The sequence below is a fragment of the Arachis stenosperma genome, chromosome 3 (genome assembly GCF_014773155.1).
Source record: "Arachis stenosperma cultivar V10309 chromosome 3, arast.V10309.gnm1.PFL2, whole genome shotgun sequence".
Lineage (NCBI taxonomy): Eukaryota > Viridiplantae > Streptophyta > Magnoliopsida > Fabales > Fabaceae > Arachis > Arachis stenosperma.
This window is the reverse complement of record NC_080379.1, coordinates 136,888,503-136,915,534: the sequence shown is the minus strand read 5'-3', so window position 1 is coordinate 136,915,534 and position 27,032 is coordinate 136,888,503. Positions and strand designations below refer to the sequence as shown.

Sequence of the window (27,032 nt, the reverse complement as noted above, 5' to 3'; positions counted from 1 at the left end):
CTCAGGGGAAGGCTAGCTGTTGAAAGCACTAGCACGACCTGTGCGCACACAACCAACGAAGTTTTGCAACCTGTGCGTACGCACAGCCCTGTGCGCACGCACACATTGGAAGATACACTCTGTTGGCGGCATTTGCAAGCCTTGTGCGGATGAACAGAGTTGAAATTTTTACTAGCTGTGGGTACGCACTCCTCTATGCGAACGCACACATTTAAAAACTTTCTTTGGCGTGCGCACGCACACCCTTGTGCGTATGCACATGCCCTGTTTCTCAACTAAAATTTTGTTTTTAATTGCTTCACCTTCCCAATAAGCTCGTAAACTTCTGTGACACCTATTTAAGAATTTTTGGCTTATTTTTGGATGTTAAACATAGAGAATATTATAAGTGAGTTTATCCAGATATTTCTGACAAAAGTTTAGAAGACGGAGACTTAGATTTCTGGAATACTGAGGGTGATTTAGATGAGTGAAGTGGTAGAGTGTTGTAAAGACGATTGGTATGATAAAGTTATGGCGTTGAGGATTTGACGATGAACTTGAGACATCGAGGATGAATGATTGTAGACTATGAGATTGATATAAACGGACTTGTGCTATGAGCAGTGATCTCTGAGAGTGAGATTGTGATTATGATATGCATTGTTTTTCGTCGTAAGGGCTGTGGCAGTCTCCCCGCCTACGTTTAGATGTGAGAGTTGAAGCTGGGCTTCTCACCAGGGCTCACGGTTTTGCCTTTGAATAAGGATGATAGCCGAAGCCCCCCAACACTCACTCGTCAAAACGCGTCATACTAGGGAGAGGTATCCACACCCTTATAAGGCATATTTCGTTTTCCTCCCCAATCAATGTGGAACCTTACAAAAATTATATTGAGAAGGTTTTATAGAGGTTTAACATGAGTGATTCCAAAACTATTAGTACTCCACTTGATAGTCATTTCAAGCTGATTCTGTAGCAATGTCCTACAAGTGAGAAAGAAAAAGAAGAAATAAAAAAGATTACATATGCATCTGTGGTTGATAGTTTGATGTATGTTATAGTCTGCACCAGGCCGGATATTGCTCATGCTGTTAGAGTTGTTAGTCGATTTATTTCTAGTCCTAGCAAAAAACACTGGCAAGTAGTAAAGTGGATTCTCAGATACCTCAATGATACTTTAGAGTATGCTTATGCTTTGGGAGTGGCTAACCTGTGTTGGATAGTTACACATGCAGATATGGTTGGGAATCTTGATTCAAAAAAGTCTCCTTCTGGTTATATGATGACTTTTGCAGGGGAGCATGTCGTGACAATCCCGACTTCAGAAATGTGTTACTTTATCTACTACAGAGACAAAATACATTACTGTTGTTGAAACTTCTAAGAAAATCTTGTGGATGAAAAAATTTCTACAAAAGTTAGGCATTAATCAAGAGAAGTTTGTGTTATTTTGTGACAGTCAAAATGCTATTTGTCTCAGCAAGAATCCGACGTTTTATTTTAGATCAAAGCACATAAAGTGAGATATTATTGAATATGTCAAGCGCTTGAGATGAAGTCATATGCACTGAAAAAGATCTATACTAATGACAATAAACTTCAGATATGATAACTAAGAATTTACCTATTGCTAGACAAAGAAAATATTATCTAAAAAATGATTTATCAATTAAGTTGATTTTCTGGTGATATTTGGAATATACTCATCGAATTATGCCAAGGTCTTTTAATTTTTTATTAGAATGATTCAAAGTAGGTTGTAACTGACACGATGTTATTAGACATATTTGGTCAAAGATGTAACTAATAGAGGTAGAATGCAAAGCGTCAAAAAAATATAGCGAGAATAGTTAAATGATAATGTTTTGAAAATTTAAGTGGCCTTTAGGAATAATTGTCAATTAGGCATTGGGTTAGTCTATAAATAAAACTTTAAGCAAATATTGTAACAAGTTAAGCTCTTATTGGGAAATATTTGGAAACCCAAAAATATTCTCAGCCTCCGTGGCATTATGAAATAAAACTAAAAATCTTAACTAATTCCTCTAAAGTTTGAACTCAAAATTGTACTCTACTTTCTATTTTTAATTAAAATTCTTTACTTTTATTTGTTCTTCTTCGTCTTCTTTTCTTTCTTTCTCTTTTAATTTCTACATTTTATTTTGCCTCAAATACCTTGTATTTTTTATTTTCTAATTCTATTTTTTAATTTCTGTTGACACTACAATTGTGACATTGAGATATCCACATTTTCGGTGAAAAATAGATTAAAATTTGAATAAAATACCTGTAATAAAGTTTAATTCTTGCAAAGAAAAGATGAATTTGATGGAATAACCTCGCCTTACTTAAGTTGATGAGAAAGAGATTTGTCAGTAGTTCCAACTCAATTAGGGCCCATAATTTAAGAGAGAGAGAGAGAGTTCATTTTGAAAAAGAAAGAAAAGAGTCAGGGGGAGAGAAGAGAAAATCAACGAGAAGAAGAAGAAAAAGGGAAAAAAGAACAGTGCTATTTTGATCTTATTAAACTCGTAAACTTGTTCTATTTCTTATAAAATTTGAGTATGTTGTTTCTGGTGTAGAAATAAACATTAAGATATAACTTATTAGTTGTATTCTTTTTTTTTTTTTGTCTGATTTGAGATATCTACTTTATGGAGAGTTTATGTTGATTTCATCAATTTTGATTATGTATGTGTTTATTGTTGAGATACCCTAGTGCTACTAGAAAGATTGATTGTGTATTCATTATTTGAGAGTGAAAGATTATACTAAAATGAGTTTCGTAAGTTTTTTTTCCTTCTTTTGAAGATTTTTTCACGATAAAAATTTTGATGTCTGATCTTTTAATTTTTGTTATTATATTTTCTGCTTGAAATATCTTTAATATTGTCTATTTAATTGCATAAATTATAAAAAAAATTATTTTTAATACTTTTGCTGTCAGATAGATTCTTGTTCGAGTTTCAAATTTTTTTCCAACAGTTATTAATTCATAACTAAGCCAATATTAGTCATCATTAAATATTATTAATTTAAACTTTAAACTCAACAAGATTACGTAGGCAACTACCACCAAAGTCCCATGGTACGCAACGCATCCATAAGTATTACTTCTTCAATTTAATCTTATTGGATTCCATTTTGAATATTTTCATTGTTTTGCAGGCCGTCATCTTGAGCCTATACTGCATTCACAACACCTTTTTTATATATCTCTTTCTTAAATTTTCATTTTGATTTTCACATTTTGTTTTTGCTTATTGTGAAACATAGAACTAGTGAGATGGTTGGTTGCAGAACTTCCTTTCTCAAGGAGTTGAAAGACATAACAAGCTTGAGGTTGACTTCAAGTATGCTCCTCTTACATCTAACCTTGCTAAAACATCTTATAATTGATCTCCACATTTCCCCTTTGCTAAATAATTGGTTCTTCAGCTTGTTATATTATTTGTAATGGCAATTTCTTAAATGTTTATTATATACTTATCCATGGTATGATTGCTCTAGATTAAAATTTAGCAATAAAGCTGTCCATTCTCTTCGCATATCCGCTAAATTCCCTTGAAAGTAGTGTGTTAGTGGTGAAATGGCTAATCGTAAAACCACTTTTAATTATCAACTATATTTGGTGTACACCAAAATTAATTATCAGTATAGAATACACATTAAAATATAAAATATATATTAAAAATAAATTTATATATATATATATATATTTGGATTATTTTAATAGCTGATTTTAATATACAAATAGCAGTTTTGTTTAATTTTTTATGTAACAAATTTAACTATTTTTTACTTATCTTGTTCATTAGTAATCTCTTTCATGATATTTAAAAAAATAAAATAAAATAAAATAAACAAATAAAATCTTTGTCCAAGAACTCTCTAAAGTAGCGTTTGAAAGAAAAACTGAGACTGGAAGACAGAGATTAGGAGACAGAAACTAAATTAAATTTCTGTATTATGTTTGGTGTAGAGTGTATAATACTGAATTATGTCTCAATATCTTCTTTGATTTAAAACAAATACAGATACTGAAACAAATAAAATTACTTAAATATTCTAATTAATTAAAACAATGAAAACAAAAACTTAAACCCTAATCCCTCTTTTTCTTCGTCAGAATCATCATCAAAAAATTTCAAAATGGCTATAATTATAATTTATGTGTTTCTTCGTTCAAATGTGGGTTTTCTAAGGTTCATAAGTTGGGGCTTTATGTATTAGGATAGTGAATTGGTGAAAAGTTTGAATCTTTCCAGGAATTTGGGTATGATGGGTGGTAATGAGGAATTTAGTGACGGTTGGTCTGACAAAACGGCATCGCAAAAGACATGCCAGGGTTGGAGTAGAGGCGACAAAGCCACAAAATTCGTCATGATGAGCCTCTTTCGGTGGAAACTGAGAAGCATGACAGTACGGACGATGACAGTGTCACGAAGATCAGAGAGTGGTGGGTGGTGGTGATGAGGAGTTGGAGAGGAGACATTGCCGACGAGGAAAGGACCCTTGTTTGCCGCTGTCATTGGGAAGAATGATGGAGAAAGTTGTGGCAGAAGAGATGGAGGGTGTGCAGAATGAGGTGAGGGAAAATTGGAGATGAAGATGGAGAAGGATAGAATAAAAATTTAAAAAATTAAATGAGGATATTTTTGAAAAGAAATCCTATTAAAATTTCGGTCTCCATCCTCAAACACAATACTGAGTCTCGATCTCCCCTAGTCTCAGTACTCCAATCCAAAACAAATGCTACCTAAGACTGTGTTTGGATGTACTACAGAGTCAGAGACAAAGGACAATACCACATTTTGTAATATGTTTAGTTTAGGAGACAGAGACAAAATACATATCTTTGTACATGTCTCTTAGTCAAATTTATGTATCAGACTCCACTTGGGACATCTGGAGACACTGGATTTAGAGACCATCTTAATAATTGTTTTCCTTCTTTACCCCTAATATATTTCACAAATACCAGATCTTGTTCTTCTTTTATCAAAACCCTAGCTTTATCTTCTCCTTCATTCTGTAGCTACGCAACCAACAAAGAAGAAGAGAAGCTCATGCCTCTTCCTCTTCTTCTTCTTCTTTTCATTTCTAACCTTTTTCGTTTCTCTCTTTTTTTTTTTAACTTTTCTAAGATAAAATTTTCAACTATTTTCCCTCCCAAGGCATCACATAACTACAAATATGTAGAGTTTATTGTTTGTGTTTGTTTGTTAACTCAATTATTTTTATTTTTCATTTTTATTTGTAGATTTGGTAGTTTTAATACATTTGTCAAAAAATTTTACTTTAGTTAAGATATTTTATTTTAGGTAGTACTCTATTTTTAATTTGTATTGCTTCTTCATTTTTTGAATATGTAATCTTCTTCATCATGGATTCTCTTAATTTTTTCTTATAAACCAGTAATGTTTTTGGATTTTAACAACCATGTAAATACAAGCATTTCAGATATATGATTCTTTTCTTTTTCTGAATCAGTAATGCTTTTATCATGTTTTTCTTGTTATATTATTTAAAAAAATAGTTTATATCAATGCAACTTGTAAATAGTTTTTTTATCTATTGATACTATTTTTTTATAATCTTGTCTTTATTTTAATTTTCATAGATTCTAATACAACTCTTATCCCTGAATTTGGCTATTTGTAGGAAGAAATAGACCGTAATAAACAAATTAGCTAATGTGTTAGTTATTATATTCAGATGAGGATGCAACTTGACATAATGTTGCTAATTATTTTTTAACTCTATTTTTGCATGTAAAAAGAAAAGTAGTGGTCGTCATTTACTTGGAATAAGGACAAATACAATTCTATTAAGACGAGATGTATTAGATTGGATTATTGGGGAGAAGGGCAATGATATGAATTGCATATGGAAGTTGAGAATGAGTATCAATATATTTATATTATTGTGTGAGTTACTTCAAGTTTAGGGTGGGTTAAGTGAAGATGGATTTGTTTATATTGTTTAACAACTAGCAACTTTTTTAACTAATTCTAGCTCATTATACTGAAAACCGTAGCATTCAAATTAGATTTTATAGGTCAGGTGAAATAATTAGTAGGTATTTTTACAAAATATTATGTTCGAGTATACGTGTCCAAAGCATTTTATTTGTGAAGGCAGATCCGGCCCCAAATGACTGCATAGATCCTAGATGAAAGTGGTTTAAGGTACTATGATACTCCACGTGCATTGCCCGTAAGTTTAGACAACAATCTCAGTTGAAGGACATATTTTGGAGCCTTGAAGATGTGCAAAAACTGTCTATGTAAAAATAATTATGCATAATTAGTTGCAGGCTCTATGATGTAGTATTTTTTGGGTACAATGATACTATTTTTTTGGGTATAAGCTTTCATTGATACATAATCTGTTACTTTAAACTTAGAATGAATGTTATTTTGGTTTGGATTAGCTAATGTAACTGAATTATGCAGTAAATAGTATAAATGTTATTTTGGATTGGATTATGTAATGTAACTGGTTATGTATGCAACCATAGTATGAATGTTATCTTATATGATTTGTAGCAAAATTCTTAGGAGGTGGAGATTACATTATGCAACCAGATGTTTTTATATACGCAGTGCACAATATATCTTCTGATTTATGCACTATTTTTTTATTTTGAAAATATATTTGACAAACAAGAAATAGTAATGCAATAGTAATTTTATGAATTTGTTTGTTTAATTACTTGACTACTTTTATGAGTTATTAAAACTTGATTAATAAACGTGTGAGAAATGCATGATTTTGACCTTAGTTTGAGTAAGCATCCTTTGTGAAATAGATTTTTCCTGAGTTGTATTATTGTTGTACCCAGGTGACATGAAAGTTCTTTAATTAAAGATACTTTACTATTAAATGAGGAATATTGCTTTATCCAACATTACTACCTTGACAGCTGATGAGCGGATATTTTATACGTTTTTTGGGGGTAATTTCATGTAGATTTTAGTATGTTTTAATTAGTTTTTAATAGAATTTTATTAGTTTTTAAGCAAAAATCATATTTCTGGACTTAACTATGAGTGTGTGTATTTTTCTGTGATTTCAGGTATTTTCTGGCTGAAATTGAGGAAGCTGAGCAAAAATCTGACTTAGGCTGAAAAAGGACTGCTGATGCTGTTGGATCCTGACTTCCCTGCACTCGAAATGGATTTTCTGGAGCTACAGAAGTCCAATTGGCGCGCTCTCAACGGCGTTGGAAAGTAGACATCCAGGGCTTTCCATCAATATATAATAAGTCCATACTTTGCCCGAACATAGATGACGTAACTTGGCGTTGAACGCCAAGTATATGCTGCTGTCTGGAGTTAAACGCCAGAAAAACATCATGATCCGGAGTTGAACGCCCAAAACACGTCATAACTTGGAGTTTAACTCCAAGAAAAGCCTCTACTCGTAGATAGCTTTAGTCTTAGCCCCGGCACACACCAAGTGGGCCCCAGAAGTGGATTTCTGCACCAATTATCTTAGTTTACTCATATTCTGTAAACCTAGGTTACTAGTTTACTATTTAAACAACTTTTAGAGAATTATTCTGTACCTCATGACATTTTCAGATTTGAATTACATACTTTTTGACGGCATGAGTCTCTAAACTCCATTGTTGGGGGTGAGGAGCTCTGCAGCGTCTCGATGAATTAATACAATTCCTTTGTTTTCCATTCAAACACGCTTGTTCTTATCTAAGATGTTCATTCGCGCTTAATTATGGAGAAGGTGATGATCCGTGACACTCATCACCTTCCCCAAACCATGAACGTGTGCCTGACAACCACCTCCGTTCTACATCAGACTGAATGAGTATCTCTTAGATTCATTACGCAGAATCTTCGTGGTATAAGCCGGATTGATGGCGGCATTCATGAGAATCCGGAAAGTCTAAACCTTGTCTGTGGTATTCCGAGTAGGATTCTGGGATTGAATGACTGTGACGAGCTTCAAACTCCTGAAGGCTGGGCGTTAGTGACAGACGCAAAAGAATCAATGGATTCTATTCCAACCTGATTGAGAACCGACAGATGATTAGCCGTGCTGTGACAGAGCATAGGAACGTTTTCACTGAGAGGATGGGAAGTAGCCATTGACAACGGTGACACCCTACATAGAGCTTGCCATGGAAGGGACTTTGCATGTGAAGAAGGATTTCAAGGAAGAGTTGAAGTTCAGTAGACAAAGCATCTTCAAAACTCCAACATATTTCTCATTACTGCACAACAAGTAACGCTATTATTCTCTTTTATTTCTCCAATCTAATAATTCCAACTGATAATTTTGATTAATATCCTGACTAAGAATAATAAGATAAATATAGTTCGTTTCAACAAAAATAATCTCCGTGGGATCGATCCTTACTCACGTAAGGTATTACTTGGACGACCCAGTGCACTTGCTGGTTAGTTGTGCGGATCACAAATTCGTGCACCAAGTTTTTGGCGCCGTTGCCGGGGATTATTCGAGTTTGAACAACTAAAGGTTTATTTTATTTCTTAGATTAGGAATAATTTATTTTTATTGTTATAGAGTCATTAAATCTTGATAGGATAGTTTCTTTTCAAAAAAAAATTTTTTCAAAATTTATTATTTTTCTTAATTAATTGCTAATTTTCGTGAGTTTAGTGTCTTGTTCTAAGTTTGGTGTCAATTGCATATCTTATATTTTTCTTTAAAATTTTTTACTTGTGTTCTTTGTTCTTCATTGATCTTCAAGTTGTTCTTGTTTATTTTTCTTGTTTGATCTCAAGTTTTTCTTGTTTTGTGTCCTTTCTTGTTTTTTCTTGTGCTTTTTCAAAACATTAACTTTCAAAAATTTATATTTTTATCCATAAATATGATACATTTTTAAAACCAACATTGAGATTACTGCCCAATTGGCTGGAGCATTGGTAGTTGTTCTTGATAATTGGGTATTCGCTTTGGAATCTTTTTCAAAAATAATTTTTCTTTGATTGAATCTTGTGCCAAACTCTAAGTTTGGTATTTTCTTGTTAATCTTTCTTTAATTTTCGAAAATTTGTCTTGGTTTTCTAAAAATTTTAAGTTTGGTGTTCTTTCTTTTGTTCTTGGTGTTCTTGTGAATCTTCAAAGTGTTCTTGAGTTTTTCTTGTGTCTTGATCTTAAAATTTTTAAGTTTGGTGTTCCTTGGTGTTTTCCCTCCAAAAATTTTCGAAAATAAGGAGCATTAGATCTAAAAATTTTAAGTCTTGTGTCTTTTGTGTGTTTTTCTCTTTCATCATAAAATTCAAAATTCAAAAAAAAAATTATATTTTCTAACTAATTTTGAACTACATTTTTCGAAAATTTTATATAAAAATTCAAATTTTAATTTCAAAATATTTCCAATTTCTTTTATTTATTTCGTTTTTTATTTTATTTTATAAAAATTAATTCAAAAAAAAAATAATATCAACATATAAATTATCCCTTGTATTCCATCATGGAAGCAAGTAGGAATGAACAGTCCAAGAGGACTCTGGGGTCATATGCTAACCCCACTACTGCTTCATATGGGAGTAGTATCTGTATACCCTCCATTGGAGTTAGTAGCTTTGAGTTGAATCCTCAGCTCATTATCATGGTGCAGCAAAACTGTCAGTATTCTGGTCTTCCACATGAAGAACCTACAGAGTTTCTGGCATAATTTTTGCAAATTGCTGACACAGTACATGATAAGGAAGTGGATCAGGATGTCTACAGATTATTACTGTTTCCATTTGCTGTAAAAGATCAAGCTAAGAGGTGGTTAAATAACCAACCTAAAAACAGCATAAAAACATGGAAGCAGCTGTCAGAAAAATTCCTGAATCACTATTTCCCTCCAAAACGGATGACACAGCTAAGGCTAAGCATCCAAGGCTTCAAACAAGGAGATAATGAATCTCTTTATGATGCCTGGGAGAGATACAAAGAGATGCTAAGAAAATGCCCCTCTGAAATATTTTCAGAATGGGTGCAATTAGACATCTTCTACTATGGGCTTACAGAAAAAGCTCAGATTTCTCTAGACCACTCAGCTGGTGGATCTATACATATGAGAAAAACAATTGAAGAAGCTCAAGAGCTTATTGATACAGTTGCCAGAAATCAACATCTGTACCTAAGCAGTGAATCTTCCATGAAAGAAGAAGCTAAAACAGTAACTGCTGAACTCAGTCCGGTGGATCAGGCTAATGAATTCAATCAGCAATTAGACTTTTTAACTCAGCAGCTATCCGAATTCAAGGAAATATTACAGGAAACAAGAATGGCTAACAGGAATATGGAAGTACAATTAAAGCAGACAGAAAAGCAACTGTCAAAACAAATAGCAGAAGAATGCCAAGCAGTTCAATTAAGAAGTGGGAAAACATTAAATACCTCACTTCAAAGCAGCAGGAAACCAAGAAATGAACAAATGGCTACTCAAAATCCCTCTGAGGACAGTCAGAGCCCAGAGAGGAATAAAGCTGGCGTTGAACGCCCAGACCATGCTCATTCCTGGCGTTCAACGCCAGAAACAAGCATGAATTCGGCGTTGAACGCCCAAAGGGAGCATGGTTCTGGCGTTCAAACGCCAGTAACAAACAAGGAGGTGGCGTCTAACGCCACTCCAGCTTCCACCCCTGGCATTCAAATGCCAGTGGGGGATCAGTCATATACAAGTGCTGATAACAACCCTTCTAAAAAGGCTTCCCAACCCACTTCTATAGGTAATAAACCTGCAGCAACTAAGGTTGAGGAATACAAAGTCAAAATGCCTTATCCTCAAAAACTCCGCCAAGCGGAATAAGATAAGCAATTTGCCCGCTTTGCAGACTATCTCAGGACTCTTGAAATAAAGATTCCGTTTGCAGAAGCACTTGAGCAAATACCCTCTTATGCTAAGTTCATGAAAGAGATCTTAAGTCATAAGAAGGATTGGAGGGAAACTGAAAAAGTTTACCTCACTGAAGAATGCAGTGCAGTCATTCTGAAAAGCTTACCTGAGAAGCTTAAAGATCCTGGGAGCTTTATGATACCATGCACATTAGAAGGTACTTGTACCAAGCAAGCTTTATGTGATCTTTGGGCAAGTATCAACCTAATACATGCATCTACTATCAGAAAGCTTGGTTTAACTGAAGAAATCAAACCAACCAGGATATGTCTTCAACTTGCTGATGGCTCCATTAAATACCCATCAGGCGTGATTGAAGACATGATTGTCAAGGTTGGGCCATTCGCCTTTCCTACTGACTTTGTGGTGCTGGAAATGGAGGAGCACAAGAGTGCAACTCTCATTCTAGGAAGACCTTTCCTAGCAACTGGTCGAACCCTCATTGACGTCCACAAAGGGGAAGTAACCCTGAGAGTCAATGAGGAGGAGTTCAAGTTGAATGTTGTTAAAGCCATGCAACATCCAGACACCCCAAATGACTGCATGAGTGTTGATATTATTGACTCCCTAGTAAGAGAGGTCAATATGGCTAAGAGTCTCGAATCAGAGCTAGAGGACATCCTTAAAGATGTTCAGCCTAATCTGGAGGAATCAGAGAGAATAGTAGAACCTCTGAAAATCTCTCAGGAAGAGGAGAAACCTCCTAAACCCGAGCTCAAACCATTACCACCATCCCTGAAATATGCATTTCTGGGAGAAGGTGATACCTTTCCTGTAATCATAAGCTCTACCTTAGAGCCACAGGAAGAGGAAGCACTAATTCAAGTGCTAAGGACACACAAGACAGCTCTTGGGTGGTCCATCAGTGATCTCAAGGGCATTAGCCCAGCCAGATGCATGCACAAGATCCTACTAGAGGGTGACGCCAAGCCAGTGGTTCAACCACAAAGGCGGTTGAACCCAGCCATGAAGGAGGTGGTGCAGAAAGAGGTCACTAAGTTACTAGAGGCTGGGATTATTTATCCTATTTCTGATAGCCCCTGGGTAAGCCCTGTCCAGGTTGTCCCTAAGAAAGGTGGCATGACAGTGGTTCATAATAAAAAAAATGAACTGGTTCCTACAAGAACAGTTACTGGGTGGCGTATGTGTATTGATTACAGAAGGCTCAATACAGCTACCAGAAAGGATCATTTTCCTTTACCATTCATAGACCAGATGCTAGAAAGACTAGCAGGTCATGAATACTACTGCTTCCTGGATGGATATTCAGGTTATAATCAAATTGCATTAGATCCCCAGGATCAGGAGAAAACGGCATTCACATGCCCATCTGGAGTATTTGCATACAGAAGGATGCCATTTGGCCTGTGCAATGCACCTGCAACCTTTCAGAGGTGCATGCTCTCAATTTTCTCTGATATGGTGGAAAATTTTCTGGAAGTCTTGATGGATGACTTTTCAGTGTTTGGAGACTCATTCAGCTCCTGCCTTAACCATTTAGCACTTGTTCTAAAGAGATGCCAAGAGACTAACCTGGTTTTAAACTGGGAGAAGTGTCACTTTATGGTGACTGAAGGAATTGTCCTTGGGCACAAAATCTCGAACAAGGGAATAGAGGTGGATCAAGCTAAAGTTGAAGTAATTGAAAAATTACCACCACCCGCCAATGTTAAGGCAATCAGAAGCTTTCTGGGGCATGCAGGATTCTATAGGAGGTTTATAAAGGATTTTTCAAAAATCTCCAAACCTCTAAGCAACCTGCTAGCTGCTGACACGCCATTTATCTTTGATAAAGAGTGTCTGCAGGCATTTGAGACCCTGAAAGCTAAATTGGTCTCAGCACCAATCATCTCTGCACCAAACTGGGCATTGCCATTTGAACTAATGTGTGATGCCAGTGACCATGCCATTGGTGCAGTGTTGGGACAAAGGCATGACAAGCTTCTGCACGTCATTTACTATGCCAGTCGTGTTCTAAATGACGCACAGAAGAATTACACAACCACAGAAAAAGAGCTACTTGCAGTGGTTTACGCCATTGACAAATTCAGATCCTATTTAGTAGGATCAAAAGTGATTGTGTACACTGATCATGCTGCTCTTAAATATCTACTCACAAAGCAGGATTCAAAACCCAGACTTATAAGATGGGTGTTGCTTCTGCAAGAGTTTGATATAGAAATAAGAGACAGAAAAGGAACAGAAAACCAAGTAGCAGATCACCTGTCCCGAATAGAACCAGTAGAAGGGGCGTCCCTCCCTCTCACTGAGATCTCTGAAACCTTTCCGGATGAACAACTCTTTGCCATCCAGGAAGTGCCATGGTTTGCAGACATTGCAAACTACAAGGCAATGAGATTCATACCCAAAGAGTACAGTAGACAGCAAACAAAGAAGCTGATCATAGATGCAAAGTATTATCTTTGGGATGAGCCGTATCTCTTTAAGAGATGTGCAGACGGAGTAATCCGTAGATGTGTGCCTAAGGAAGAAGCACAGAAGATCCTATGGCACTGCCATGGATCACAGTATGGAGGACATTTTGGAAGTGAGCGAACAGCCACAAGAGTCCTCCAATGTGGCTTCTACTGGCCTACTCTCTATAAAGACTCCCGAGTGTTTGTACTTAATTGTGACAGTTGCCAAAGATCTGGCAATCTACCTCATAGTTATGCCATGCCTCAACAAGGGATCTTGGAGATTGAGTTGTTTGATGTATGGGGCATTGACTTCATGGGACCTTTCCCACCATCATACTCAAACACTTATATTCTGGTGGCAGTGGATTATGTATCCAAATGGGTGGAGGCTATTGCAACACCCACCAATGACACTAAAACAGTGTTAAAATTCCTCCAGAAACACATTTTCAGCAGATTTGGTATCCCTAGAGTATTATTCAGTGATGGGGGCACTCATTTTTGCAATAAACAGCTTTACTCTGCTCTGGTTCGCTATGGAGTTAGCCACAGGGTAGCTACTCCATATCACCCACAAACTAATGGGCAAGCTGAAGTCTCAAATAGAGAACTCAAAAGAATCCTGGAACGGACTGTAATTAACCGTAGAAGGGATTGGGCAAGAAGCTTGGATGATGCTCTGTGGGCATACAGAACAGCATTCAAGACCCCTATAGGGACCTCTCCATACCAGCTTGTGTATGGAAAGGCATGTCACTTGCCAGTGGAACTGGAACACAAGGCCTACTGGGCAACCAGATTCCTAAACCTTGATGCCAAGTCAGCTGGAGAAAAACGATTGCTCCAGTTAAATGAGCTAGAGGAATTTAGACTCAATGCTTTCGAGAATGCAAAGATTTACAAAGAGAAAGCGAAAAGATGGCATGATAAGAAATTATCATCCAGAGTCTTTGAGCCGGGGCAGAAAGTTCTGCTATTTAATTCTAGGCTCAAATTATTCCCCGGGAAATTAAAATCCCGGTGGAGAGGTCCATATGTAATCACAAACGTATCACCATATGGATACATAGAGCTTCAGGATAATGACTCTAACAAAAAGTTCATTGTTAATGGACAAAGAGTTAAACATTATCTTGAAGGCAATTTCGAGCAAGAATGCTCAAAACTGGGACTTCATTAAAACTCAGTAATAGTCCAGCTAATGACATTAAAAAAGCGCTTGCTGGGAGGCAACCCAGCCAATCACAAAATTTAATTTTATTTGTTTCTGTTGATTTTTACAGGTATAGGTCAAAATATCCTCAAGGTAAAAAAAGCAATTGATTGGATTCACAGAGTTAAAGGGGAATTTGGAAGTTCACTGGCGAAAAAAGGCCAGTAAGAAACATTTTGGGCGTTGAACGCCCAAAAGAAGCACCCACTGGGCGTTCAACGCCAGTAAGGGTAGTTATCTGGGCGTTAAACGCCAGAAAAGAGCATCTTCTGGGCGTTAAACGCCAGAAAGAAGCACCTTCTGGGCGTTTAACGCCAGATTGACAGCATCCTGGGCGTTCAGAAAAACGCCCAGTAACAAAGGACTTCCTGGCGTTCAACGCTAGAAAGATGCATCAGCTGGGCGTTGAACGCCCAGGAGAAGCAACATTTGGGCGTTAAACGCCCAAAACATGCAGCATTTGGGCGTTTAACGCCAGGATGGTGGGGAGGAGGTAAAATTCATTTTTTTTACAAATTTTCTAAATTTTTATGTTTCAATTCATAATTTCTTGCATCAACATGTTTCAAAATGTCATCCTTCAAATCAAATTAGTTTTCTAAGAACCCTAATTTCTAAAATTCCTTTTTCAAAAATTTCAAATATATCTTAATCCATAAGGACAAATTGTTTTCCAATCCAATCCAACTCTTTTAAGTTTGTTTTTTTTTAAAACTCAATTATCTTTTTAAAATCTTTTTCAAAATTAAAAATTCAGATTTATCTTTTTAATTATTGTTCATATCTTTCTCTTTTTTTTAACTATATCTTTTTCTTATCATATCTATCTTTTCTAAATCATATCTTCTATCTTATTCTTTTGTTATTTTCGAAATTTCCCACCCCCCCTCCCTATATATTGAGTTCGGCGCCCCACTCATCATCACCTTGCAATACTTGCTCTCCTCCTATCCCTCTCCTTTCTTCTCTTTTGCTTGAGGTCAAGCAAAGCTCTAAGTTTGGTGTGGTTATCCGTGATCACAAAAACATACTCATTAAGATCATGGCTCCTAAAGGAAAACAACCCACCCCAAGAGGCAAGAAAGAGAGTACTCCAAAGCCACTTTGGAATCAAGGGAAGTTCTTAACTAAAGAACATTCAGACCATTACTACAAAATAATGAGTCACAGATCAGTGATCCCGGAAGTCAAATTTGATCTGAAAGAAGATGAATATCCGGAGATCCAAGAGCAAATTCGAAACAGGAATTGGGAAATTCTGGCCAATCCTGAAACGAAGTGGGAAGGAACATGGTTCAGGAGTTCTATGCTAATCTATGGCAGACAGACAGGCAAAGAATAATTGGAGCTGCTCTCTATGACCATCGGACCTTAGTCAGAGGGAAGATCGTTCATACCCATCCTGACAAGATCAGGGAGATATTTAAGATTCCTCAACTGAAAGATGACCCAGACTCCTTTAATAGGAGAATGATAAGGGTAAATAAAGGTCTAGACAAGATTCTAGAGGATATATGCATCCCTGAAGTCAGGTAGACCACCAGCACCACTGGCACCCCAATTCAACTCAAAAGAGAAGATCTAAAACCAGTAGCCAGAGGCTGGCTAGATTTCATTGGGCGTTCCATATTGCCCACCAGCAACCGTTCTGAAGTTACCATTAAAAGAGCAGTAATGATTCACTGCATCATGTTGGGAAAAGAAGTAGAAGTCCATCAACTGATCTCATGTGAGCTATACAAAATAGCAAACAGGAATTCCAAGGACGCCAAATTGGCCTATCCAAGCTTAATTTCTATGCTCTGCAAAGATGCCGGAGTGAAGATGGGAATAATAGAGTATATCCCAGTTGAGAGGCCAATCACTGGGATATCAATGGTCAGACAACAGCAACAAGATGATTCAGCCAAAAGGAGAGCACAGGAAGCCCTCCCAGAACTGCCTCAATTCGAATATTGGGGACATCTTGAGGCTTCTATTTCCAAATTGCAAGAAGCTATGGACCAAATAAAGGAAGAACAGAACAATCAAAGTAGCATGCTTTGCAAACTGCTTAAGGAACAGGAAGAGCAAGGGTGTGATCTAAGGGAGCTGAAGCGCCAAAAATTAATCCTTGAAAAGCACCCCACAGATTAGAGGAACATCTACTCCTCAAAACAACAGGTTGTTGAGTTCCAATTTTTCTGCTTTAACTTAGTGATAGTGTTATTATAGAAATTTACCTTAGGAGATATATAGTAGTAGTAATTAGTATATCTATTTTGATTTTATTTCCAATTAAGCTATAATTTATTTTTTTCATCATCATCAGGCATGAATAAAGTAGTAGATTTTTTTTTTTGGAATAAAGAAGTAATCTATATTTTTCGAGTTCTTAATAATAAAAATTATAATTAACTATGTGTGGTGGCAATACTTTTTGTTCTCTAAATGAATGCTTGAACAGTGCATAACTTGTACTTTGAATTTGATGAATATTGGCTCCTAAAAAGAATGAGGAACACGAAAAATATTACTGATGATCTGAAAAATCATGAAATTGATTCTTGAAGCAAGAAAAAGCAGTCAAAAAAAAGGAGCAGTAGAAAAAGCCAATAGCCCTTAAAACCAAAAGGCAAGGGTAAAAAAGATCCAAGGCTTTGAGCATCAATGGATGGGAGGGCCCAAGGAAATTAAATCCAGGCCTAAGCGGCTAAATCAAGTTGTCCCTAACCATGTGCTTGTGTCATGAAGGTCCAAGTGAAAAGCTTGAGACTGAGTGGTTAAAGTCATGATCCAAAGCAAAAAGAGTGTGCTTAAGAGCTCTGGACACCTCTAACTGGGGACTCTAGCAAAGCTGAGTCACAATCTGAAAAGGTTCACCCAGTCATGTGTCTGTGGCATTTATGTATCTGGTGGTAATACTGGAAAACAAAGTGCTTAGGGCCACGGCCAAGACTCATAAAATAACTGTGTTCAAGAACCAACATACTACACTAGGAGAATCAATAATACTATCTGAATTCTGAGTTCCTATGGATGCCAATCATTCTGAAATTCAAAGGATAAAGGGAGATGCCAAAACTGTTCAGAAACAAAAAGCTACAAGCCCCGCTCATCTAAAAAGAATCTGAGCTCCATTTAAAACTCTTAGATATTATTACTTTTTAATTTCTCTCATCCTATTTTATTTATCTAGTTGCTTGAGGACAAGTAACAGTTTAAGTTTGGTGTTCTGATGAGCGGATATTTTATACGCTTTTTGGGGGTAATTTCATGTAGATTTTAGTATGTTTTAATTAGTTTTTAATAGAATTTTATTAGTTTTTAAGCAAAAATCATATTTCTGGACTTAACTATGAGTGTGTGTATTTTTCTGTGATTTTAGGTATTTTCTGGCTGAAATTGAGGAAGCTGAGCAAAAATCTGACTTAAGCTGAAAAAGGACTGCTGATGCTGTTGGATCCTGACCTCCCTGCACTCGAAATGGCTTTTCTGGAGCTACAGAAGTCCAATTGGCGCGCTCTCAACGGCGTTGGAAAGTAGACATCCAGGGCTTTCCAGCAATATATAATAAGTCCATACTTTGCCCGAAGATAGACGACGTAACTTGGCGTTGAACGCCAAGTACATGCTGCTGTCTGGAGTTAAACGCCAGAAAAACGTCATGATCCGGAGTTGAACGCCCAAAACACGTCATAACTTGGAGTTTAACTCCAAGAAAAGCCTCTACTCGTAGATAGCTTTAGTCTCAGCCCCGGCACACACCAAGTGGGCCCCAGAAGTGAATTTCTGCACCAATTATCTTAGTTTACTCATATTCTGTAAACCTAGGTTACTAGTTTACTATTTAAACAACTTTTAGAGAATTATTCTGTACCTCATGACATTTTCAGATCTGAATTACATACTTTTTGACGGCATGAGTCTCTAAACTCCATTGTTGGGGGTGAGGAGCTCTACAGCGTCTCGATGAATTAATACAATTCCTTTGTTTTCCATTCAAACACGCTTGTTCTTATCTAAGATGTTCATTCGCGCTTAATTATGGAGAAGGTGATGATCCGTGACACTCATCACCTTCCCCAAACCATGAACGTGTGCCTAACAACCACCTCCGTTCTACATCAGACTGAATGAGCATCTCTTAGATTCATTATGCAGAATCTTCGTGGTATAAGCCGGATTGATGGCGGCATTCATGAGAATCCGGAAAGTCTAAACCTTGTCTGTGGTATTCCGAGTAGGATTTTGGGATTGAATGACTGTGACGAGCTTCAAACTCCTGAAGGCTGGGCGTTAGTGACAGACGCAAAAGAATCAATGGATTCTATTCCAACCTGATTGAGAACCGACAGATGATTAGCCGTGCTGTGACAGAGCATAGGAACGTTTTCACTGAGAGGATGGGAAGTAGCCATTGACAACGGTGACACCCTACATAGAGCTTGCCATGGAAGGGACTTTGCGTGTGAAGAAGGATTTCAAGGAAGAGTTGAAGTTCAGTAGACAAAGCATCTCCAAAACTCCAACATATTTCTCATTACTGCACAACAAGTAACGCTATTATTCTCTTTTATTTCTCCAATCTAATAATTCCAACTGATAATTTTGATTAATATCCTGACTAAGAATAATAAGATAAATATAGTTCGTTTCAACAAAAATAATCTCCGTGGGATCGACCCTTACTCACGTAAGGTATTACTTGGACGACCCAGTGCACTTGCTGGTTAGTTGTGCGGATCACAAATTCGTGCACCAACAGCAAAGACAATGCTATTTTTCTCTTGGTATTTGGCGATGCTAGAATGTTCGGCAATATGCAGATAGAAAAATGGTTAAAACTTTATGACAATGCGCTTAATAAAGATAGACATGTGAAACACAATAAAAATAAAATACACATGTGAATAATGAGAATAATGATACACCTCAGAGTAGTCAAATTGATGTCCTTTGCTTTGGACTTTTTAAGTACATAAAATAACCTCTTTGAAAAATGGGAATAATGATAACCTTAGAATTAAGTGCATGTTACAATAATTACTAAACTAGAGTATTCATATTTTGCTACATAAATACATTACAAATCCTGCTAGAGTAGGCATATTTTGTTGCATAATTGCATAGGTTGTTGCATAATTTATATTTGTTCTTTATAAAGATACACATTCAACTAGAGTTTTCCAAAACAAAAGTATCTATTCATTACTCTAATACAATACAAAATAACAACTCCTATTAATAATTCCAAGCAAACAATCACCACCATTTGACAAAGGCCTTTTTCCTCTCAATATGAAGTTTCTTCTTAATTTTCATATTTTTTTTGTACATGCTTCATGTAAAATGGTATGTGCAGTAGAGGGATCATACACTTCTTCAGCCCACCTAAAACAACTACAGCTTTATGACTTGTTCTTCTAAATTAGACACGTCCAAAATTTTCTACCAAAAATATGTGGCTTTAAAGACTCTAACAATATTGATTTAAAACCGCATCTACAATAATAGCTACTTGCATATGCATTTGATGATAAAGATAAGGACCTGAAACACAAAATTTTCAAAAAAATAATCATAAAAATTAGATAAAGTAAAGTTATGCAATTAGCCAACCAGTATTCAGTAGGGGAACAACATATAATATTCGTAAAAAAAAATATATGGTTGTATTAAAAATCCAATATCAAATTATGAAATGAATGAAAAAGTACAATATTAAGTAGAATCTAAAAAAAATCTATTACATTTTTTTCTAGTAAAAGAGCAAGAAACATTACATTTTGCTTGATGTTATTATAGCATTAACTATCAATCGAAACAAAATTTTAGTAACTCAAACCCTATTCAAGAATCAACAAACCCTAAACACAAAAAATTACCCTCTTAAAGTCAACAAAAATTTTAAAGAAATGTAGAAAATTAATATTTACCTTGCTGCCATGACAACCTCCTGCTACTTGGTTGTCGTCTGTGTTATCTTGGTTTTGTCGTCTCCGAAGTTTGACTCCATCCCATGCATACTAGTATCGTAACTGGAAAAGCAAAAGTGAAGAAGATGAAAGGGCGAAGAAGATGAAGGAAGAGTATGAAGGGGGAGTAAAGAAAATGAAGGATTAGAAAGATGAAGGAAGAATATAAATGTGAAGTAAAGAAGATAAATGTTGAACTAGCTGGAATTTGATTGAAATAGATCAAGAGGACACAGGGAAGGGAAGTGTTTTCTTTTATTACAAGTTGGGATTTGATCGAAAAAGTATTTCAGTTTTTTGAAAAAAAATTAAAAAGATATATAATGTCTTTTGTTATGTATTTAGTAAATCGTATCTATCTTTCTAAACCATGGTTCTGAAAATCAGATCGGATCGGCCAATCGAATTGGTTAAACCAAAAACTGGCGATGTAAGCGGTCTGGTCCAATACTTAAAACCACCAGATTAAAAATCGTTGAACCGGCCGGTTACTGGCCAGTTGGACCGGACTGTGAACCGACCAGTTCTTATAAACAACGCCGTTTTGATTAAAAACAACACCAAACGCGTAATGCGTCAACCCCCCTTCCCCTAACACCCTCCCCCTTCGTTACTCATTCAGAATCAGAGTCAGAAAAGCAAATCTTCAAAGTTCAAAACTTAGGGTTCTACCGGCGCCGTCCGTTGTTGTCAGTGCCTCCGCAGCCTCTTCCTTCCCTCTGTCCCGAACCCAGCCCCTCTTGTAGCTCGACACGTCATCCCCATCGTCCTGTGGCTTCTCTGGTTGAGGGTTGAAGTTGCTCGCTGTCGTGTTGCCGTCGCGCTCAAATAGAGGAAGAATCATTGCAAGCGCCGTCGTTTCCTCCTCCTCTCGGTCAAGCCGTCATCTGCTTCTCAGCCGTCCTACTTGCCGCGGTCCTTATTGTCTGTGACCCTCAGTCACGCCGCATCCTCTATCCTAGGGTTTGTACCTTCTTTTAATTTCTTTGTGTGTTTTAGTAACTTCTGATGTGATCTATGCTACTATTTTGTATGTGTTGTGATTTTATTATTTTAATTTACTGACTATTGAATGTGTTGTGATTATTGATTAGCTTTGGTTCTTCTGCTGTTTTTTGTCATTGTGTTGCTGATTGTTCCAGATTTTTAAATGTGAAATCATTAATTTTGTATTGTTATGCTATTGCTGCTATTTTTTTTTTTTTTGTGGCTCATTGTTCTTGATTTCTGAATGTGAAATTATTTGATTTTTGTGTTGCTAATTAGAATTTTTGTAAGTAGTTATGACCAAACCAAACATAATTAAGCAGTTAAGAAATACTCATCTCATAGAAAAGTCTCATCTTTTGGGACCGAAGATTCTTGTTGTACAGTAGGAATGAATGCTTGATCCCCGTCTCTTGATTTTGTACCCTATTAGCCTAGACATGCCATATTGTATCAAGTTTGTAACTAATAAACCTTCTAGTTTATATTTATCAACTTGCATTGTCGTCTTTTTAATATGTAGACAAATCAGAATTGTTTTTTAATTTCTTCACATCCCAGACAAACAAATGTTATGTTTGCAGTGGGAGACTCTCTTTTAAATTCAAATAATAAATTGTTCTTCTCTCGATTATTTTTGCTTTGATTTCACTTAATACATACATACATCTCAAGCTTTAATATGTTTTGAGCCTTAATATTAATGTTTTTAAATTATCTACTTGAAACTTTATTAGGGAGCAGCTCAAAGTTGGGAGTGGAGTAGCTTGCAGCATTGAGAGTTGTTTTATAATTTATTTATTATTTTATTTTAAAACAGTTTTTTGGTTAGATTATGATTGGACTAGTTGAACCAATAAATCAATAAATAGAACGGTTTGATGATCGATCCGGTTCTCAGAACCTGCCTAAGAGTCAAAAAGGCTTGATCTACTTTTATGATTGAGCTATTTGAGTGTTGTTAATAAAAATGAATGTCAAAATATTGTCGTTACCTACACAATATAAACATCAAAATTGTTATGAATTATGTTAATAAATTTTACATAGTCATCCAATCACATTGCTCTTTTAAATATCATTCACACAATCGTAGTTATTCTTGCTGATATGTAGTTACGCAATTAGATACACGTAAAAATTACTTTATATTGCCAGTGCATCAAAATTAATTTTATATTTTGAGATCAAAAGAAAAAGTTTTAGATATTATTCATTTTTTTCTTGAAAAATAACAAACTTTATCCTCATGATATTGATATCGAGGGCGTAAAATATAGACAATTGAAGTTGTACATATAACTCAAATTATGTTGTCAAGTTTCATTCAAGGCTTCCCTTTGTAGCCCCACGGGTTGTTCTTTGCCCAATTCCATTGGTCCCTGCACATCTCCTCTACGCCATATTTTGCCCTGAACGTAAGAGTAAAATAATAAAAACCAAGAGCGTAAATTGAAAGGTAACTGCGAGTTGTTTAGTGCAATGATGCTAATCTTTTAAATATAATGATTTCAGCCAATAAACACAACCTCGATATTTACCAATTTCACCATGTTTGTTACTTGTAAAAGATAAAAGAAAAAGATTGCGATTGACTACTTACTTCCAACCAAGTTCTTTCTCAGCCTTCGCTGTAGATGCATATACCTCAGTAGCATCTCCCGGCCTTCTTGGACACAATTTTATGGGAATTTTCTGAAAGATTAAACATCCAATGGAAAATGAGAAACCTGTGAATGCGATCCGATGACTTTATTCATTTGAATATTCATGAATGTATGTGGGGAAGCCCCACAATTACCTTGCCAGAAGCTTTTTCAAATGCTGCAACCATTTCGAGCACAGATGTACCTTGGCCGGTTCCCAGGTTGTAAGCAGTACAGCCTGAGTACAAATTTATTTACATCAGCATACAAAAATGCAAAACAATCAATCTATAAAAAAACAAAACACTTGAAATGTCAACAGTACTGCAGGGAAAAGCAATATGTAAGGGAAGAAAAGGGGGACAAGTTGACCTATGTTATCCGATGTGAACAGCTTTCTCAAGGCAGCAATGTGGCCATCAGCTAAGTCCATCACATGGATATAGTCCCGTACCTAAATTCGTATATGGAAAAAGAAAGAAGTTGGTTAAGGTTTTTAAGGGAAAATACATATATTTCTCCCATGTAATTTGGTTTATTCACTATTAATTGCTTCTATTTACGCTTTTCAACACAAATAGCTTGTCCAGTTTGTGAAGAAAAATTATTCTTATTCTTGTTACAATATTATAACATGAAAAAGAAGTTGCAACGTTTGTGTGAATTTTACGAACCGCAGAGCCATCCTTTGTGGGATAATCATGACCGTATACATTGAGTTCGGGCAGCCTTCCAACAGCAACTTGTTGAATGTAAGGCATGAGGTTATTTGGGATACCCCTGGGATCTTCACCCAGTCTACCACTTTCATGGGCTCCAACTGGATTGAAGTATCTCAGTAAAATGATCTTCCACTCTGGCTCAGCCTTTTGGATATCTCGAGCAATTTCTTCAAGGAAAACCTACAATTAATTTATTAAGTTCAAGAGAGCAAACAATTAGGCCTAAAACAAAAAGTACGCATTTTCAACTCAGTAGTTTATAATTAATATTATGTAGCTAATACAGTAACTACCTTGGTCCGTCCATAGGGATTCATAGCCTGTAACTTGAAATCCTCCATGCAAGGTATCTTTTCAGGTTGGCCATAAACAGTTGCAGATGATGAGAAAACCATCTGTCCAAGAGCATACACATGCTAAGTAATAATCTTTGGTACCACAAGATCCAAAGAAGATATTAAACAGAAACCATCCCAGTTATTAGGGGCCTAAACCATTTGCAATCGCTTATATTTTAATTCAAAAACGGTGAAAGATTAGACAATAGAGATAAACAAGTGATCAAGTTGAGCGTTCAGGAGTTTATGTTAAAATATAATAAATCTAAAACCGAACAAGTAGTAACTAGTTTTGTTTGATTCCAAGAAATGATTTGAATGACCCAACTAACCAAACTAAATTCTATTAATTTTTGAGTAAAGTGACAAGTAAACCCCAGATGATTTATGCTTCGAACAAATTAGCCCCTAAAGGATTAAGGTAGAAGGTCTTAATTTAAACTAACTTGTCCACGTTTGCTACCGTAGAAGCCTTCATTGATACTCTTTTTTTCTTTTCCTTTAGGGATTCATCTGTCTAAGATGTATTTTTCACTTAAATCTTATAAATTTTTATCTTCAGCTTGTTTGATGAATCCAATCCCGACATTCCTATAAGTTTGATATATAATTCTCAAATATTATATGCAGAAACAAGGAAGGGAAGACCACATGTGATGAACCACTATTCATTGTTTCAGTTACACTCCAGCAAACAGATTCAAGATATCTTTGGCTTACATGAGGACATGAGGTTTAAATTGTGGATAAGACCATGTTTTAACGAAAATGACAACGAAATAATTGGCTAAGAAAAGACGAAAATCTAATACTTCATCACTTGGTACAGACGTACAGTGATATATGTATTATATATGTCTTCAATTATTGAAATCATTTTAAACATATATTTTATTTTATTTTTTGAGCTTCTTATATTATTCCAAAGAATAAAAAAAATAATCCCGATTTTAATGATTCCTCTCAATCTTAATCCAAAGACTGACCTCACTTAGCTTGTATTCATTTCTATCCCAATTTGTTCCAAAGAAAATAGAAGACGCACCTTTTTGCAATTATACTTGGCCATAACTTCATATAGATTGATGGTTCCAACCAGATTGAAATCAAAATAGCGACGAGGCTTGGCAACGCTTTCTCCAACAGCTTTAAGAGCAGCAAAGTGGATAACAGCATCAAACCTGTGACATATGAAAAATGAAAAACAACGCTTCCACATATACTTCCGAAGAAAAACATCAAAAAAACAGAGTCCGAATTCTAATGTTTCACGAACTTTGTTTTGGAGAAGAGTTTCTCCAAGTCATCCTTATTCCTGAGATCGCCCTGCGAAAAAGGAAGGAAAGGAAACATAAAAATTCAGTTGAATGCAACGCAGATTAAAAAAAAAGAGCTTTGCTCGAAGAAAACGATTGAAATTGGAACATACGAGGTTGAATTCGAGGTTCTGAGAGAGGTGAGGACCGACGAGCTCTCTGACCCTGTCAACAGCTTCCATGACGGAATTGTCGAGATTGTCAATGATTGAAACCCTAAAACCTCCCTTGAGGAGTTGAACCACAGTGTGAGTGCCGATGAAACCGGCACCACCGGTCACCAGTATCGTTTGATTGGACGACACCATAGTCTCTCGGAAAGAGAGAAGAAAGTGTTTTACTGTTTTGAGCGAACAGAGTGACTAATGAGGGCGATGGAAAAGAGAGAGAATGCGATTGAGGTGTGAGAAGTACGGGTTGTTTATATAGGATAAGTAATGGGTACTGGAATCTTTAATTTGTGTGAAAAACAGTTTCTATTGTGTTCACTGTATCCCTATTAATCCGTTTGATTAGTTGGTTTGGCGCCTTTTCTTTCCTTTTCTTTTCTTTTCTTTTCTTCTCTGGTTTGTAATTTAATTCAGTTTAGGCTTTGCGGATTGGGTTTACACGTCAGGTCCCACTATTAACACTATGTTTGTTTTAAAGGAAAATAAGAGGAAAGAAAAAGGATAGAAGGAAAATGAATGGAAAATGTTATTTTTCTTTGTTTGGATGCTAAAGAAAATGGAAAGGAAGGAAAATTTTTTTGTGGGTCTCACCAAAAAAATTTTCCATCCATAACAAGTAAGAAAACTAGGAGAGAAAAATTATTTTTGTATATTTACAATATTGCCCATAGTTATATTATTATTAATAATTATCAATATAAATTTAGTTTTAATAGTTTTAATATATTATTATAATAAAAATTTATATTTAAATATTATATGTGTATTAAATAAATAATTTAAATTAAATATATAAAATTATAATATTTTAAATATTTATAAAATGTGATAAAATATAAATAAATAAAAATATTTATACTTTATTTTGTTATAAGGGTATTAATGTAATTTTATATTTTATGATTTTCTTTTTTTTCACTTTTCTTTTCATCTAAACAAAAAAAAATTTTTCTTTATTTTCTTTCCATTCATTTTCTCTTAATCCAAACAACATACAAATAACTCTACTTTTTTTTTATTTTTTTTTCACTCATTTTCTTTCCTCTCATTTTCTTTTCTTCCATTTTCTTTCCTCTATCCAAACAAAGTCTAAGTGCGACTCATTAATGAACTGGGACTACAATCACACTCCCATTCCCATTGGGATCGTTCAATTACAGCTGCACGATGCAAAAGCTTAGGATTACGTTAGATCCGCAATTATTGAAAGATATAAAACTAAAAATAAGTTTTTATTATCACATAAAGGATAAATAAATAAATTTGATTTAGATAAATTTTTTCTATAGAATACTCTCTTTTTAATTTTATTCTTAGATAAATTTTAAAGTTTACATGATTAGAATAAAAAAATTAGTATTTATAATAGCGAAAAAATATATTTAAGCCACTAAAT

At 35.5% G+C, this 27,032-nt stretch overlaps 1 protein-coding gene and 1 long non-coding RNA gene across 2 annotated transcripts; one reads left to right on the top strand and one right to left on the bottom strand.

Moving 5' to 3' along the window:
- The first annotated feature begins 21,033 nt into the window (after window positions 1–21,033).
- LOC130968991 (uncharacterized) lies at window positions 21,034–22,347 on the top strand. The gene is made up of 2 exons (XR_009081762.1): window positions 21,034–21,420; window positions 22,182–22,347. It is a non-coding gene; the product is annotated as an uncharacterized LOC130968991 (long non-coding RNA).
- Window positions 22,348–22,631: 284 nt separating this feature from the next.
- LOC130968990 (bifunctional UDP-glucose 4-epimerase and UDP-xylose 4-epimerase 1) lies at window positions 22,632–25,958 on the bottom strand. The gene is made up of 9 exons (XM_057894531.1): window positions 25,580–25,958; window positions 25,427–25,476; window positions 25,196–25,331; window positions 24,106–24,207; window positions 23,765–23,992; window positions 23,463–23,544; window positions 23,246–23,328; window positions 23,048–23,139; window positions 22,632–22,856 (listed from the first exon to the last, which is right to left on the bottom strand). The coding sequence occupies exons 1-9, from the start codon at window positions 25,772–25,774 to the stop codon at window positions 22,772–22,774; spliced, it is 1,053 nt and encodes a 350-aa protein (XP_057750514.1). The 5' UTR covers window positions 25,775–25,958; the 3' UTR covers window positions 22,632–22,771.
- Window positions 25,959–27,032: the final 1,074 nt, after the last annotated feature.

Bases quoted from the DNA above. Each gene is read 5' to 3' on its own strand.
- LOC130968990 (XM_057894531.1), bottom strand. From the start codon at position 25,774: ATGGTGTCGTCCAATCAAACGATACTGGTGACCGGTGGTGCCGGTTTC. The intron at 23,140-23,245 runs GTAATTGTGGGG...TTAATCTTTCAG, and splicing joins TTGAAAAAGCTTCTGGCAAG to AAAATTCCCATAAAATTGTG. The intron at 22,857-23,047 runs GTAAGTAGTCAA...TCTTACGTTCAG, and splicing joins GAGAAAGAACTTGGTTGGAA to GGCAAAATATGGCGTAGAGG.